At 39.4% G+C, this 15,462-nt stretch overlaps 1 protein-coding gene and 1 long non-coding RNA gene across 6 annotated transcripts in view; one reads left to right on the forward strand and one right to left on the reverse strand.

The window, feature by feature from the left end:
* Positions 1-15,462, forward strand: part of LOC111868923 (adenylate cyclase type 2) — a gene marked incomplete at its 5' end in the record, with an annotated part of 86,578 nt that overhangs the window by 68,529 nt on the left and 2,587 nt on the right. For all 3 annotated transcript variants that reach the window (XM_033753243.1, XM_023860044.2, XM_033753244.1), the window contains 7 exon segments: positions 268-435; positions 711-960; positions 3,959-4,084; positions 5,380-5,781; positions 7,437-7,583; positions 9,323-9,427; positions 13,209-13,326. In XM_033753243.1, coding sequence (XP_033609134.1) covers positions 268-435; positions 711-960; positions 3,959-4,084; positions 5,380-5,781; positions 7,437-7,583; positions 9,323-9,427; positions 13,209-13,326 — 1,316 coding nt within the window.
* Positions 5,561-15,462, reverse strand: part of LOC111868924 — a 53,223-nt gene continuing 43,321 nt past the window's right edge. For all 3 annotated transcript variants that reach the window (XR_002843584.1, XR_002843586.1, XR_002843585.1), the window contains exons 4-5: positions 5,896-6,102; positions 5,561-5,652 (exon numbers count right to left, since the gene is read on the reverse strand). This is a non-coding gene — a long non-coding RNA (uncharacterized LOC111868924). The remainder of the gene's footprint in view (positions 5,653-5,895; positions 6,103-15,462) is intronic.

The raw sequence follows: 15,462 nt of genomic DNA on the forward strand, positions 1-15,462 counted from the left end.
AGATTTGGCTTCTTCTCAAGAAGAGCTCAGCTCCATAAGTAAGTAAGTAAGTAAATTGTTTTGGCCAGGACTAATTCTGTTAGTGACTGTCTGTTATAGTTCTAAGGCTTAGACATTATGGTATATGTTCAGACTATTGCCACAACCTGTAAGTGTGTGTTAGTTGCTTCCTGTTTAATCAGTGACTTACATGTTAATACTTGAGAAGCACAGCACAGTGATGCAGTGCAGGTATAAATGAAACCAATTATTGTGTTTGATGTGCAGGAAGTGGCTTAGCTCAGAGGAACTAAACCCAGTGCTGCTGTGGTTTCGGAAGCCACACCAGGAAACAGATTACCGGAATCAACCTGACCCCCACTTCCAGTATTATGTTCTTTGTGCCACAGCATTGTTCCTGTGCATGGCTGCTATACAGGTGGCTACCATGCCCAGGTAAGTACTAGACTGACATTGAACTGGGACCCTCTGGATACATGGGTACCAGCATTTCAGAAAAGCATGCTGCCCCAATTTCAGGATATCCTCAGTTCTATTACAACAGAAATTAAGTCTATATGCTATTGTTTGTACATATTATATGGACTTGCAGAACAGATGGGAAGGGGATTGTGAATAGTGAGTAAATAGGGATTTGGAAGAGGGTGATCATGAGGTATCCTGGCATTCCTCTGAAGAGAAACTCCAGTGTTCCTCTTTGGTGTGTGCAGGACCATAGCACTCTGGGGGGCATATGGAGCGACACTCATGGTTCTCCTCATATTCCTGTATCTGTGCTCAATGGATGGATTCTGCATTCGTCGCAGACCCACCAGCATGACTCCTGCAGCTGGAGGAAACACTGGGGACTATGACTCCGGTCTCTGCACCGATCAGGTCATTTCCAGCAGCCGATGGATTCGACTGGCCATGTTCCTCATATCCGTGGTGCTCATAGCATCCTGTGCTGTTGTCTCTCTGGTGAGTGCTGCTCTCTCTGCAGCCATGTCTCTATACAGTTACGTTTCTTGCATGCATGTGGCGTTTGACTTCTTGTTACGAGATTTTGAAATTGAAAAAGCCTAAGGAAGAAGAAGTAAATGGTTGATTTGTCATATTAAATAGGAGCACATGGTAGTGTAGTTAGTTGAGGCACTATGCTACAAGCCGAAAGGTTGCAGGTTTGATTTTCGATTAGGCCATCGAATTTTGATTTGACCTAATCGTTCCAGAAGCACTATGGCTCTGGAGTAGGCTGACCATATTCTCTTCAGACAAAAACGGGACAGGAGGGTGACCAAAATGGGACAGGGTATTATTGGGCCGCTCTGATGAGCAACCGCCAGCAGACTTTAAGTTCGTAACAATCAAGCATGACAGAAACCATACATATATTAGGCTATGGATGTAGAGGGCTGCACTTGGTCGTCATCATTATTATACCAAGTGTATTTCTCTGATGAACTTACTTTACGCAACAAATTATGATCTTTCAATATCGTGTCATAGAACTTATCACACTCGATGCCTCACTTTAGTCCTATTATCAAAATAGCTCTCAATGTTTCAACACTTAGTCGGGATTTCTCCTTGGTCCAGATAGAATTCATAATAGAGATTATTGTTTCTACAGATGCTCTGCTTTCAGGAAGACAAAGAATAAACTCTACTATGTTAGAATAATCATGTAATTCTAGGCATTTTTCAATAGCTTGTGTCACGTGACCAGTATCACTCCTAACAAAATGGCTGACAACAATATGTTGCTTCGCCAGAATGCTGTCATCGAATTTCTTGTGAAAGAGGAAATCCCTGCTGCAGAAATTCACCAGAGACTTCAGCGTGCTTATGGAAGTGTGTGCATGGGTGCGAGCAGTGTTCAAAGATGGGTGACACATTTTAAAGATGGGAACACCATCATCGAAGATGAGCCTCAGAGCGGTCATTCTTGAACAGCCTCAACTGAACGCAACAAGGAAAGAGTGGATGAGATCATTCAAGATGACAGGCATGTGACTGTGGACACAACAGCCCGAAAACTTGGAATAGGGCACCGTGCACTACAGGAGATGATTGAAAGCTTGGGCTATAGGAAAATTTGTGCTCGTTGGGTCGCGCGGTTATTAACCGAAGACCACAAAGGTCAGCGAAAGCCATCACCTCAGAACTGGTGCATAGATATCGACACGAAAGCGATGATTTTTTGCTCTATATTGTGACAGGTGACGAAAGCTGGTTTCACCATTTCGAGCCTGAAACGAAACGGCAGAGTATGCAATGGCACCATTTACATTCTCCATCAAAAGAGAAGACAAAGACAGTGCCATCAGCTGCGAAGGTGATGGGCACAGTCTTCTGGGATGCAGAGGGATTTATTCTGGCCAAATTCCTGGAACCTGGGCAAACCATCAATGCTGCTCGTTATGTCCAGATGCTGCACAAACACCGTCGTGCATTGCGCGATAAACGTCCGGGATGAAACATCATCCTGCATGACAGCGCTTGCCCTCACGCCGCTCACCTCACATTGGAAGCAATTGCAAAAATGGGGTGGGAAGTTCTTCCACACCCCTCCTATAGCCCTGATCTGGCACCCTCCAACTACCATCTTTTTGTATTTGTGAAGGATCAGCTGCATGGACAACGTTTTCAGACAAGGGAGACAATTCAGAAAGCAGTGCGTCAGTGTCTTCGTGGCTGGAACGGAATTTTCAAATTCCTAGAACGCTGGGAAGTGGCGATTATGTGGAAAAATAAAGAAAGGTCTGTAGATTGAGATGGTGTATTTGGTTTGTCAATAATAAAGCATGTTACTTTAAAAAAATTGTTGCTTATGACTTTCAGTATGACCCTCGTATGTAATGAGCATGGGGAGGGGGCTGGAGCTGGTTCAGGATCACATCCAGTAATGGGTTTTGATATTACTTGTATTTCCCCTTTTAATAGTTCTGTGAAACAATAAATTTGATAGATTCAGTGCTTGTAAATTGATTACCAGATGTGTAAATAGTAGTAATATAGAGTCATTAAGGACTTTGTTTTTATAGCAATGTGACTTTCAGATGCAAGTTGTTCATAATTATCACTTTCATGATGATTCATTGCTTGTTTTTATAAAGTCTGTCTTGTTTGTTCCTTTTGTTTTATTTAATAATGCTTTTTATTGTCTGCACTTCTTATAGGAGCAACTGAACTTGCTGTTACTCCAACTTTGTATTTGGGATGTGCAGGTTTCTTATCTTAAGTATAATAAGAGGTTGTATTGTCAGGATCATGTGGAAATGCCAGTAGTTCTCTTGTCAGAGAAATATAATTTTCCTCTTCAGTATTTAATAGGAATATACTGAGCAAGTTGGTTCAGGTTCTTTTATTCAGGAGGTGTCCAATTCAAAACTTGGCTGGGACACCAACTATCCTGACTGAGGTTTTTGAAGTCTCACTCTGTCCCTCTTGACACGCATTTTGGAATAATAATTTGAAACAGACTGTGACTTCTTCTTCCACATCCTTTCAAATTCATTATCCATTAATCACTCCATCATTTACCACTACACAGTCTCAGCTACTGATAGTGTCACTAAATAAACCTTAAATAATTAAATTGATGAAAATATGTACAGAATATCACATCACAGCGTTGCAGTTGTGAAAAGTGAGAATCTGGTAGCTGAGACCAGGGACAGTTCAGGAACCCAGAGGACGGGGAACGTCTACCATTGGAAGCTGCTACCAAGCAACAGCAAAAGAAGACTGAGAAAAATCTATGTGTGCTGTAGTTACAGTAATCTTTGGAGTGTGTACGTCACTGAAATTATCATAGTTATTTATAGTTACGATTTTATGTATGTCCAGTAAATCCAAAACCCATCTATAGTTGCACTTACCATGCGACAATACATACCAGATTTTCAATGCCATATGAAACCATTGTGAAGACACACTGTTGCTATTGTCACTGGATCTGATTAATTTCCTATAGGTGGACATGGAGCTGAAATTCCTGCCAGGTATTACAACACCATCTGCATTCATCAACCAAACATCATTCCTCTCATTAAGTTTGGAGGCGTCTTCAGTAGATGACAGTCTTGTCAAAAGTGTACCGGTATGTATGAAGTTAGGCAAGAATCAAATTACAGTTTCACAAAAATTCAGGTAAAATCATTTATTATACACATTCAGGCAGATGGGCTGACAGACATAGAGGGAGAGGGATTTTACATTTCTGAAGGGACAATTTAAAATGAGCATAAAATTAAAGAAGCAATAATTTATGTAGGTATTGAAATTAAATGCATTAAATTAATACTGTATTGCATTAAAAATGTAATGTAGTTCACTTCTTCCACATGTCCAGTAAAGTAAATTTAAACTATGCCTCTAACAGGCAACTCTCCGTTTCTTAAAATGGCGACTGACTGTTTCAGGCTCTTTCTTTGATCAGGGAACATGCCACATGATGCATAACACTTTTTGCTGTCTCATCTGTTATTAAGAAGTGTTCAATGTTGCAGTGCAATTCATAATCTGGCAGCCAGTGCAGCATATGGTTCCTTATTTCCATCTAGTTAAGGTAGAATGTCCATTTATTCTTGAAACGGTAACATTTTTCCTTGTCTTTGGTCCACTCATTTTGATGAAAAATGAATCACAACCAGAAACTCCACTAAAATTGTTCGTCAGTTCAATCAGCAGTAGATTCAAAATCAACACTAAGCATGTCGAACTTATAACTCGCATCACAACTCATTCATCATTACCCACACATGGCCATGGTGGGAAACATGTCTCCGCTCTGCTGGCACAACTTTGGAAGCCATAGAATAGTAAGGAAGAGTACACATGAAGACAATAGATGAGGTAGAAACCTACAACTAAAAATAAATTCCCCCCCCCCATCTGTTTTCCAACTGAAAGTACGATTACTTAAAATGACAGCAACAGGCCAGTTTATGCACTGTTTGAATGCATAATCAAGAAATTTGTTAGAAAGAATGAAAGTATAATGCAGGAACATTTGATTGTTCATATGGAAGTTTTGGTAGGACAAATAAAACTTGCATAGACTCAAGGAAACATAGATTCAAGTAAGGTTAAGGGTCGAGGGTTCACTGCATATATAGTCCAAAACCCTGTTCGGAATTGTAACTATTGTCCACATTTTACTGTACTGATGTGTGTTGGAGAACTCCCCGAGAGTCCCACAATGAAAGGTAAATAACGAGTATAGTAAGGAGGCTGGAAGCTCTAGAGCCCTGCATTCATAATGTGCTGATTGATGTTCTTACAATGTGTGCAACTTACTGACACACACATGTTTCCCATGTGTACAAGAGGCAAGCATTAGATAAGAAAGAAGAAGTGTCCTGGTGTGCCTGTCAGGAATCTTGTACATTGCAGTCGTACCTGTATGGCTCAGTCCTGTCACTGGCGACCATCTCTGTGTTCCTGCGCGTTGGCTTCCTGCTCAAACTGATGCTGATGTTAGCTGTCACAACATTCCACTTGGCTCTATACAGTGGCCTGCAGCTAGCTCACAGCTACTACTCAAAGTGGCACAATGGCTTCGAAGGGCTGCCCCATCAGTTCATGACAGCACTGCTCCTTGCCATAATGGTAACACTCCTCCACGTGCTGGACCGCCAGATTGAGTTTACCTCTCGGACAGATTTCCTGTGGAAAGCCAAGTTGAAGGTTGAGCAGGAGGAGGTGGAGACAATGAGGGGTATAAACAAGATCCTGCTTGAAAATATTCTGCCTGCACATGTAGCAGAACACTTCCTGGACAAGAGGAACTCTCAGGTACAGTTCTGCTTGAGTATGGAAGGGAGGTCACTAGAAATCTGCCCAAGAATGGTTACAGGATATAATATTTGGCCAGTCACACAAATTTGCCATTAGTACTGAGATACATACCCCATAGAGTCATGCCTTTCTTCAGCACCTGCCCCTTGAGAACAGCAGCGAGATGGACCATACAGATGTTATTCAAACATAGCATCTAATGGTGCATCACATGCGGTGGGTTTGTATTGAACCTGTTGCTTGTGTCCTCATGGAACTATCATCCCTGCTGTGTGTCCCACTTCATTGGGACAGGTACCTGGTTACATGCTTACAGCTCTGTAAAACTGATCATAGTTCAGAATTCGATCTTCCCTTCATTTTGTTATGTCAGTGAAATCTTTTATATACTCTCTGTGGTACAGGTGTTTATTTCCAGAGCATTAGATACAACTTGAAACTCAAGAAACGTTCTGTTCTTATGAAACCACAGAGTTCAAAGTCATTAGCAACTAATCTGAACTGATTCAGTCTAGTTCCTATCCTTACAGAATACTGTATTTATTCATGTATAGGCCGCAGCACAATTTTCAGACAGAAATTATAGAAAAAATAATTTTCTTGGAATATTATTTCAGGAGTATTACACCCTGTATTACTAATTATGAATATAATTTTTTTTTAAATGAAGCGTGATTTCGAATATAAGCCGCACCCCAGTTTCCTCTTGAATTTTTGGCAAAAAATGTGCAGCCTATACATGCGTAAATACGGTACTTTCCCAAAATTCATCTTAAAATTGTCTTCTTATACACTGAGGTCTTTCTTGTTTTCAAGCTTAAATATTGTGCAATTTTTTCCTCTATATACATGTATGCTGAATATGTCACCCATCTCACCCTTCCTAACATATTCACAGAAGAGTAACTGCTTCATTAAGGCTTTATTATACTTCACTAAATGAAAGGAGGATCTCAGTTTTGATTGCTATGCTCTCTTACAATGCCACAAGAAAATGTTACCTTAGAATTGAACAACTCAAATTTGCAGTGGTCAGATTCACATGAGTGAAAAGTAGATTTTTTCATCTCTATATTTCTTATAGCAATCAAATTTTATCATCACATTGTACAGGAAATTTTTTAACAAATTACACTGAATAGGAAAATCTCAGTCTCAGTTTGGTACTGTTTTGTCATTATAATATTGTGGTTAGAGGCATCAGAATGGTCTTGTGACTGTGTTGTTCATTGCGTTATCGTTTCGAGACTCCTAAGAAGAACTTGGCGCAGTAACTAGAAGAACAGAGGAGATGTACAGGAAGGAATAGTACAAATTATGAAGTCATGCAATATATAATTGGCATCGTTTTCTGTCGTATTACTCATATACACACTTCCTGTTTTCTCAACCATGCTAAATCCATTGCTTTTAAATGTTATTATTTTTACCTCCCCAACAACTCGTGCACAGTTTAATTAACATGTTTTTCATGTATACGGATTTATGTATGCACTGCTTTAGTGGCAAGTATCTTGCATGTTGCTCAGAAAGTGATTTAATACATTGTGCAATATTGTGATAACTTTACCTTTTTCCTGTAATCAAATGATTGTCTTGAACATAGAAGTTATGTTACTGCTAGCAGCTTCCACAGTGATCTGTGTTCACAGGAACTGTACCATGAGCGGTACAGTTGTATTGCTGTCATGTTTGCATCCATCCCTAATTACAAGGAGTTCTATGATGAAAATGATGTTAACAAGCAGGGACTGGAGTGTCTTCGCCTGCTTAATGAGATCATCTGTGACTTTGACAAGGTGAAGATTCATTGTGAACTTTAGGTTTAACTTTGCATCATCATCTCATCTGTTCTATAATGACAGTGTTGGAGCTGATGTTTTCTATTTGTAGAAAAATTATGCATTCTTTTCATTAAATCATCCCCACATGTAATTCATTTCTGGCTCTCCCTCCATGATGTTGCCAGATCTGAAACTCAGTATATATCAGTAAGTACCTACAAAAATACAGATATTGAAAGTTGGTATGAATGTGAATCATGGATGTTATTTAGACATTATGTTACATTTCTCTACAATATTTGGAAAGGAGGAAAAGAATAGGAGCTGTGAGAATGCCAGATGGGAGGCAGTTCTCACTAAAAGGGTCGTGGGGAGTTGAGCGCACAGATGGTACATGGTTTTGGAAGGAGTAGCAAGACAGCAAATCTAGTTCCCAGTACACCAATCCAAAAGGTCCTGGATGTGCTGGGCATAGGTGCATTAGGATGTCACATATGTTTAATTGTTCTTTTCTTATTTGGTTTTTAAATGTGGCCAAATATCATACAGCCTGCAGTTATCCTCAGGAACCTCATTTCATCTCACCACGTGTTTTCTTTGTTTTGTTGCAGTTCAGTATTCTGATCTGTATACTGTCATAGTAATAACAACTTTATAAAACTCTCTGTGTTCAAATCTTCTCCTAAAGAAAAGAGGTAGAGCTATCCTTGTAACAAGCTGTGCAGGTCCATAGGGTTGTGAGGCATTGAGGCTCCTACATTTTCTAGAAAATCAGCACTCAGATGTCATTGATGTTGTCAGCTTTATGTGCCGGCTGGCCACCCTTTACCTCCAGGAATATCCCTGGTACTCATTTCTGTTAGAGGCTGAGTCAACCCCAGGGCCATAGTGAGCCTGGAAGAATTATGTCAATTGAGAAATCCCATGGCCTTGTCGAAAATTAAACCCATGACCTTCCATCTTGTAGCATAGTACCTTAATCAGTCATTTCTTTTAACTGTTCATTAATCATACTGAGTTATTAAAATTCAGTTTAGAATATAAAAAAGAACTATGTACCTACTGTAGCTGTCCTCCAACTTACATGGTTTCTGTCCTGGCAGATTTCATGTTGATATATTTTCCTATGATATTTTAGCTTTATCTTCTAGTGAGAGGAAGAAATGTTGAAATTATCGTTTTTATATGAAAGAAGAATAAATTGGAAACAATTTGTGTGGTTGTGGCCTTGTCACATACATGGAGGATCTGAGTAGAACCATGAAACCCTCAGTCAGAGTGGCCAGTAGCCTGGCCAAGAGTCAAACAGGGGAACTTCAGAATATGTCTAAGAGCATTACCAACCACTACACCATCTCCTCAGTTGCAGTGAATGAGGAATGAGTTTTGAAAACGCCAAATGCATTTCCACTTTTCAAAATGTAGAACTAAAGAAGTTTTCTGTCATGCTTTTTTTCTTCTTTCAAAACAAAATCCCAAGACTAATAACATGATTATTTTCACTTGGTATGGCTGCACCTCTAGGACAGTACCTTGAAATGTGCTACAACCCCCTCCCTTCACACCATTCCTTACTTACCTATAACAATCTTTCTGTCCCATTCAACAATACAATATATGACCTGTGCAGCTGGAAAATCATCGGTAAACAATTTAGAACTTTATCATTGAGACCTAAATTTTTTACATTCTTGCCTCTTAAATGAATTTCTGCTCAACTGTCCTACCAGTTTACCTCCATATTTTGCTTTTAGTTGTTGCTGAAACCAAAGTTCAGTGGAATTGAGAAGATCAAAACAATTGGGAGTACATATATGCTGGCTTCAGGACTACGACCAGGAAAAGAAGGCGGAACAGGCGTGAGTTGTATAACTTTCTAATTGGCAGTGTGAATATAGGGTTTGTGAAATTCGAGGTTTTCAGAGCAGTGGCTATTTAGATTATGGTTTTGTGTCCCCAACTCCTACAGTGCTGCCATCATAACTTGCAGCATCAATGCTTTCTGGTTGTGCCTCCTGTTTATAAGATTTCCGTCACAAAGTTGGTACTATCGCAGAACAACACCACACATATACCCATTCCAGATGCCAAATTTCAACCTGCAATCCCAGCATTAAATGAAGCTACCCATACTGTTAAATTACTGTAGGACACTTAGAATATGGTTTCCTGTATGTTTTATATTATACATTATAAAGGCATCTAACTTTTGCATGCTTGGTATAAATTTGGTGACCCTAAATGCTATGATCTGCCCTCTTCTCAGCTCCTAGTCCTGTAGACACTGATAAAACACTCTCATCTGATTTCATTCTTCATTTCTTGCTTTCGAAGGCCAAACCTGCGGTAAGTATGCATTATGAATAGATTGTGTAATGTGATGTGCAACTGATGGTCACATAATTCCAGAAGTGTACAGTTTATACGTGTTTTAAGTGTTTATTATTGTGTAGGCCTATGTATTTGGTGTTGTTTTATTTCTGCTGCATAGTGTGTAGGTCATTGGTTATTCTTGTATGTCTTGTATGTCTTATGGGCATTTTCAATGATATGCCTGTTCAGTATCTGATGACTGTACTAAGTTTTGAATTTTTTAGATGCATATTGGTCCTGTATACATGAAGAGGAAATTGAATTCTGCCTTATCACAATAGAAAGCATTCATAACATAATACAGAGCATATTGTCATGCGGTGACTGTAGGCAGGGTATGGATTGATGAATGGCTTTATTGACCACTTATACACACCAATCAGAACTGCAAGTAACTACGGCTCTACTGCTGAGCTCTACACTTTAAAAATCACTGCTGCAAACATTAAGTCTTCTCAAGCCTGCAGTGTTTTCAACTGCCATTTCCTGGTAACAGATGTTAACAGTGGAGATTCTTCAGCTTCCCGCTCTCAGTTTCTTCCTCTCTGGTGAATATCCCACAATTCAACTCTCTCAATTCCCCTCAACTGGTCTGGGGTCCTCATTAATTAGACTCAGGGTGGACCCAACAGAAGAACCGCCTCCAACAGTTTTGTGTGGTTGCCTAGCAATAGCTTTGATATCGACATGTTTACTGGCTGTTACCAAGTAACGCCATGCTCCTTCTCACTATCATCACATAGCAATGGTAGTTTTAACATTTAACTTCCCTTTCAAATATATTTTCAAGCACTGCCCCTTCTCTTCCTACATTTGGGTGCATATCAGTAAACAGCCCCTGTTGATTGAATGGAAGCAGGAATCTTAACAAAGCAGGGCACTACAAGTGGAAGGTGATCAACAAATAATAAATGGAAAATACGTTTAATTAAATGAATAATATATGAGGTACGACATTCTTTGTTTTGTCAGTCATATCACCAGTGAGTTCATGGATATTACTGTTTGTTTCACCCATCAGCTGCTCCCACTTTGACACCGCTCTGGGTGCCATAGTGACTGGAATCAACTTACCGTCAGAACTGTGATCTGTGTTTTCATAGACATCTCTAACTGACTGGCCCATTGGTTAGCTTCACTTGAATACTTCTTGGCGGGGTGGAGCTTGAGCCTCTTCTGTCTCATCACCTTCCTTCTCAGCTCTTTTACTAGAGTTCTCCTCAGTTAACTTCGATTTGTTGTCAAGTACTTAATATTGTCTTTGTCCAAGCATTGCCTTTTAACATTGTGATACTGTGTCCTTATGTTGTGAGAGTAGATAAACACTGTCATAACTGTTTGCTTCCTGTCTCAGTGAAGCCTAGTGTTTGCTGTGTCTCACAGCTGAAGTTTTTCACATAATGTGCCCACTCTTTCCATTATTAGAATGGCAGAACTGCTGTGTACAAAGGTCACACTTATGTTTATGGTAATGGCCGTGCCATAGCTCATGCGGTTAGTTGCCGGCTTCTGATCATGGCAGCCCAGGTTTGAGCTCCACATTCATGATAATCTATCATCAGGGACTGGTACAGTAGGCAAATTAGTGCCAGACATGATAGCAGCCCCAGAGCAAGTAGTGGTCAAAATCTATGGATGTTCCGCATGCAATTGTTATGAAAGTTTAAGGCCCTTTTCAGAGCTAAGTATAAAATCATACTAAATCACATGTGAAAGTAATGAAACTTAGCCTGAAAAAAAAAATGTATATAAATTGAGTGCATATATACAGATTTTATATTTTCAAAACTTTGCATGGGGATGAGTGGACTAATTCATAACAGCCCAGTTCGAAGCTTATGGCTTTAAAAGTGCAATGAATACAGTTTACATTCTGAATTATGGATATGTCAGGGTGTTTGAAAACCAAGGCCATTAGCCAGTATACTGGGGGTTTAAATGTCATCTCTTAGAGGTTAATACATAGGTGAGTCAATAGGTAAGTTACAAATTGATGTGGGGTACTACATGTTTGAATAAGGTACTTGAGGCTATCGCCACTAGATGGCAGCATTAGTCTGGTGGAAACTGATGACATTCGACACGAGACAATCAATGTTTACAAAAGCGAAACAGCAGTTGCAAGATGGCGGCGCCTCTGAGTGAGTGTACAACCCTCGAGCAGCGCTCCATTATGTGATTTTTGTGGGCAAAAGTTATGAAATCAAAGAATATTCATAAAGGAATGCTTCCCATCTGTGGTGAGAAATGCCTGTCATGTCAAGCTATTTAAAATTGGGTGCAGAAGTTCTCTGAAGGGCAGACACGTATCGAAGACAAACACCGCTTCAGCCGGCCACCAGAGATTGCCACAGACTTGAATGTGCAACGGGTTGAAGACTTAATCGGAGCAGACAGAAGGGTAACTGTAGACACTGTAGCCACTGCTGTTACTTGTTCACATGGCATGGCCTACCTCATAATGCATGACAGGTTAGGTTTTCACAAAGTCTGTGCACGATGGGTGCCACAAATGCTGACCCCACAACACAAAATGCAAAGAATGGGTCTGGCATTACAGCATCTCAATCACTACCATGATGAAGGACATGATATGCTAGCCCTAATTGTCACAGGTGATGAGCCTTGGGTTCATCATTACCAGCTCAGACCAAAGCTTGCATCAATGCAGTGGAAACATCCTGCATCGCCTGCCAAAAAAAAGTTTAAGGTGACACCATCCTCCAGTAAAGTGATGCTCGCAGTCTTCTGGGATCTCGAAGGTATACTGCTCACCACATTCCAGCCTCAAGGAGAAACCGTAAATGCCAACTCCTACTGTAACATCCTCAGGAAACTTTGTAAGGCCATTCAATGGAAGTGACCAGGACTCCTCACCAAAGGCATGTTGCTCTTGCATGACAACGCACGTCCCCATGCAGCCAGCAAGACAAATGAGATGCTGTGAAATTTCAAGTGAGAAGTCCTCAAGCATTTTTAAAATCAATTCTCTTATTTGTTTAAGTTCTATATCCATTTGTAACTTATTGACTTACCCTCATAAAATCCACAGTGACTTCATTTTTATGTTTTTATTTACATTTCTCTGAAATACCTGATTTCCTGAAATGTCAGAACATGTGTAGTCACATGCATTTTTTCTGCAGCACAGTCATCCTACATTTTTTATTATAATGAAATGTAATATACCCTTATTGTGAATGGATCTATGATATAAATAATGTGGAGTTTGTTGCAGTCTGACAAATGTAAATGCATTTCTTGCAGGATGCCAGCAGACAACAGGAACATAACGTCCTTATTTTGGTTGACTTTGCTGTTGCTCTTATGACCATCCTTGACCAGATCAACAGGGAGTCCTTCCAGAGATTTAAACTCAGAATGGGTGAGGCAGTGTTTCATTTCATGTACCATTTTATGTACACTGTCACCAATTTCCACACTTTACAAATTGCTGCAATAGTATTTTCAGTTTACTATGTCTTTACCGGTCATTTCCTGGTAATGGCTTCTAACAGCAGGGATTCTTTAACTGTGCTGGCTAAGTTTTCTGTTCACAGACACCCTTACAACGCTGAACTCTTGCTCCACTTGTCCTCATAACATTTTGAATATGGACTGCATAGAAAACACCATTCATTGTTGTACTCCAATCTTTTTGTTGCGAAGATATTTGTTTGTGAAGACGTTACCTACTAATGATTCTACATGCTACAATATATAGAAGCGTCAGTAAACACAGAATTCCTGGGTTTACAGGCAGATAACCATTTAAACTGGAAAAATCTTTGATAATTTTGGTGCTAAGTTACATGGAGCATTTTATGCAGTTACATATCAGCCAAACTAACACTCTCAAATCAATTTATTTTGTCTATTATAATTCTATAATTGAAATATGAAATATTCTTCTGGTGAAATTCAACTAACAGCAAAAAATATTGTTTACTTCACAAACAAAAATTGTTAGAATCTTGGTGGGTAACAACCCTAGAAATTTGTATAGAGGCCTGTTTAAGAGATTAAAAATCTTACCTCTTTCATGTGACTGCATATTTTCGTTAATGAACTTCATTATAAATAACCAAGAAGAGTCTCAGTCTAATTTAGCTATACCCAGTGTTAACACAAGAAACAAACACCATGCTCGTAAACCATTTGCCAGCCCCATAATTTTTCAGAAAAGCTGGTATCAAAATTTTAAACAGTATACCATCATTCTCAAAAGTCTTATGAATTAAAGGACGCAGCTTAAAAGTAGCATTCTGTTGATGAATTTCTATTATGTAAAAATGACCTGTGATCTGCCAAGGGTTTTTATAAGCAGCATAAGTGGAAAGTATTGATGTATAAGTATCTATTTGAAACATCTGAATATGTTATATGAACCCTTTGTGTAAAGCTTCAGTTTCACTGTATATATATATGTCCTGTGTGGGTTTTTTTTGGGGGGGGGGGCTTATTCCTCATCCTGTGATCATTTTTACCTAATCTGGATCCATGGAATATAATATGTGTGGATGAAATGGGCACAAACCTCCAAAGTCATTTCCTGAATGCAATTTAATACCCCATTAAAATACTGGCATTGATCAGAGGATAAAAGAACAAGTTAGTGCCTATATATTTATCTATTAATAAAAATAGGCAAATATAAACATATGTTATAAACACATATGAGTATATGTTCATTTGTTATGCTTGAAAGTTAGCAATTTAATTTTAAATTAGCAGGACTGATTTTTTAATAAATCTTAGGAAATGGTTCTGGTTGAGTGAGTAACCGAGGGCTGTGACATACTTAAAGATTGGATGCGCTATAGCTCAGGTGGTTAGTCACTGGCTTCCCACTGTGGCGGCCTGGGTTCAAGCCTGGGTCTGGTCAAGTGGGATTTGTGGTGGACAAAGCGGCGCGGGGGGGAGGTTTTCTCAAAGTACTTCGGTTTCCCCTGCCAATCTTCATTCCACCAAATTCTCCAGCATCATAATCACCCGGGGCAGGTACAATAGGCCCCTCAGCAGCCAACATACGAGTGGACCCAGGTGGACTCCAACCCCCAATATGCAAATTAAATATTTTTTCCTTTACTTAAAAATTAGTGTCTTGTAGTACTGAAAATAGGAATAAAGGAGCAGTCAGGTGTCATATTTATTTACATAATAGTTTGTTAATTGAACGTTTGTAAAATGAGGAATTAGTGTAATAGTGTATTAACTTTAGCTAAGAAGACTTCAATAGAAAACATGACAGAAGGTTGTGAGTAGGACAGATTGCAAAATCCCAGGCAAGGTAACTGGAATGTAAAGATGTACTAGTGCACTGAATGAACAATATTTTTCAATCTGAAAGAATCTAGTGAGTCAAAGAGAAAAGTGATTCAGGTATTAAGTGTATACAGGGTTAACGATGTTGGGCAGACTTAATGAATACAGCTGAGCCCTTGTTATCTGAGCCTAATTTTTGTGACTATGACATTGCTGTTGGAAAGATGAAAGGCTGCAAATTGGCAGATTCAGAAAT

The sequence above is a fragment of the Cryptotermes secundus genome, unplaced genomic scaffold (assembly GCF_002891405.2).
Source record: "Cryptotermes secundus unplaced genomic scaffold, Csec_1.0 scaffold898, whole genome shotgun sequence".
Taxonomy (NCBI): domain Eukaryota; kingdom Metazoa; phylum Arthropoda; class Insecta; order Blattodea; family Kalotermitidae; genus Cryptotermes; species Cryptotermes secundus.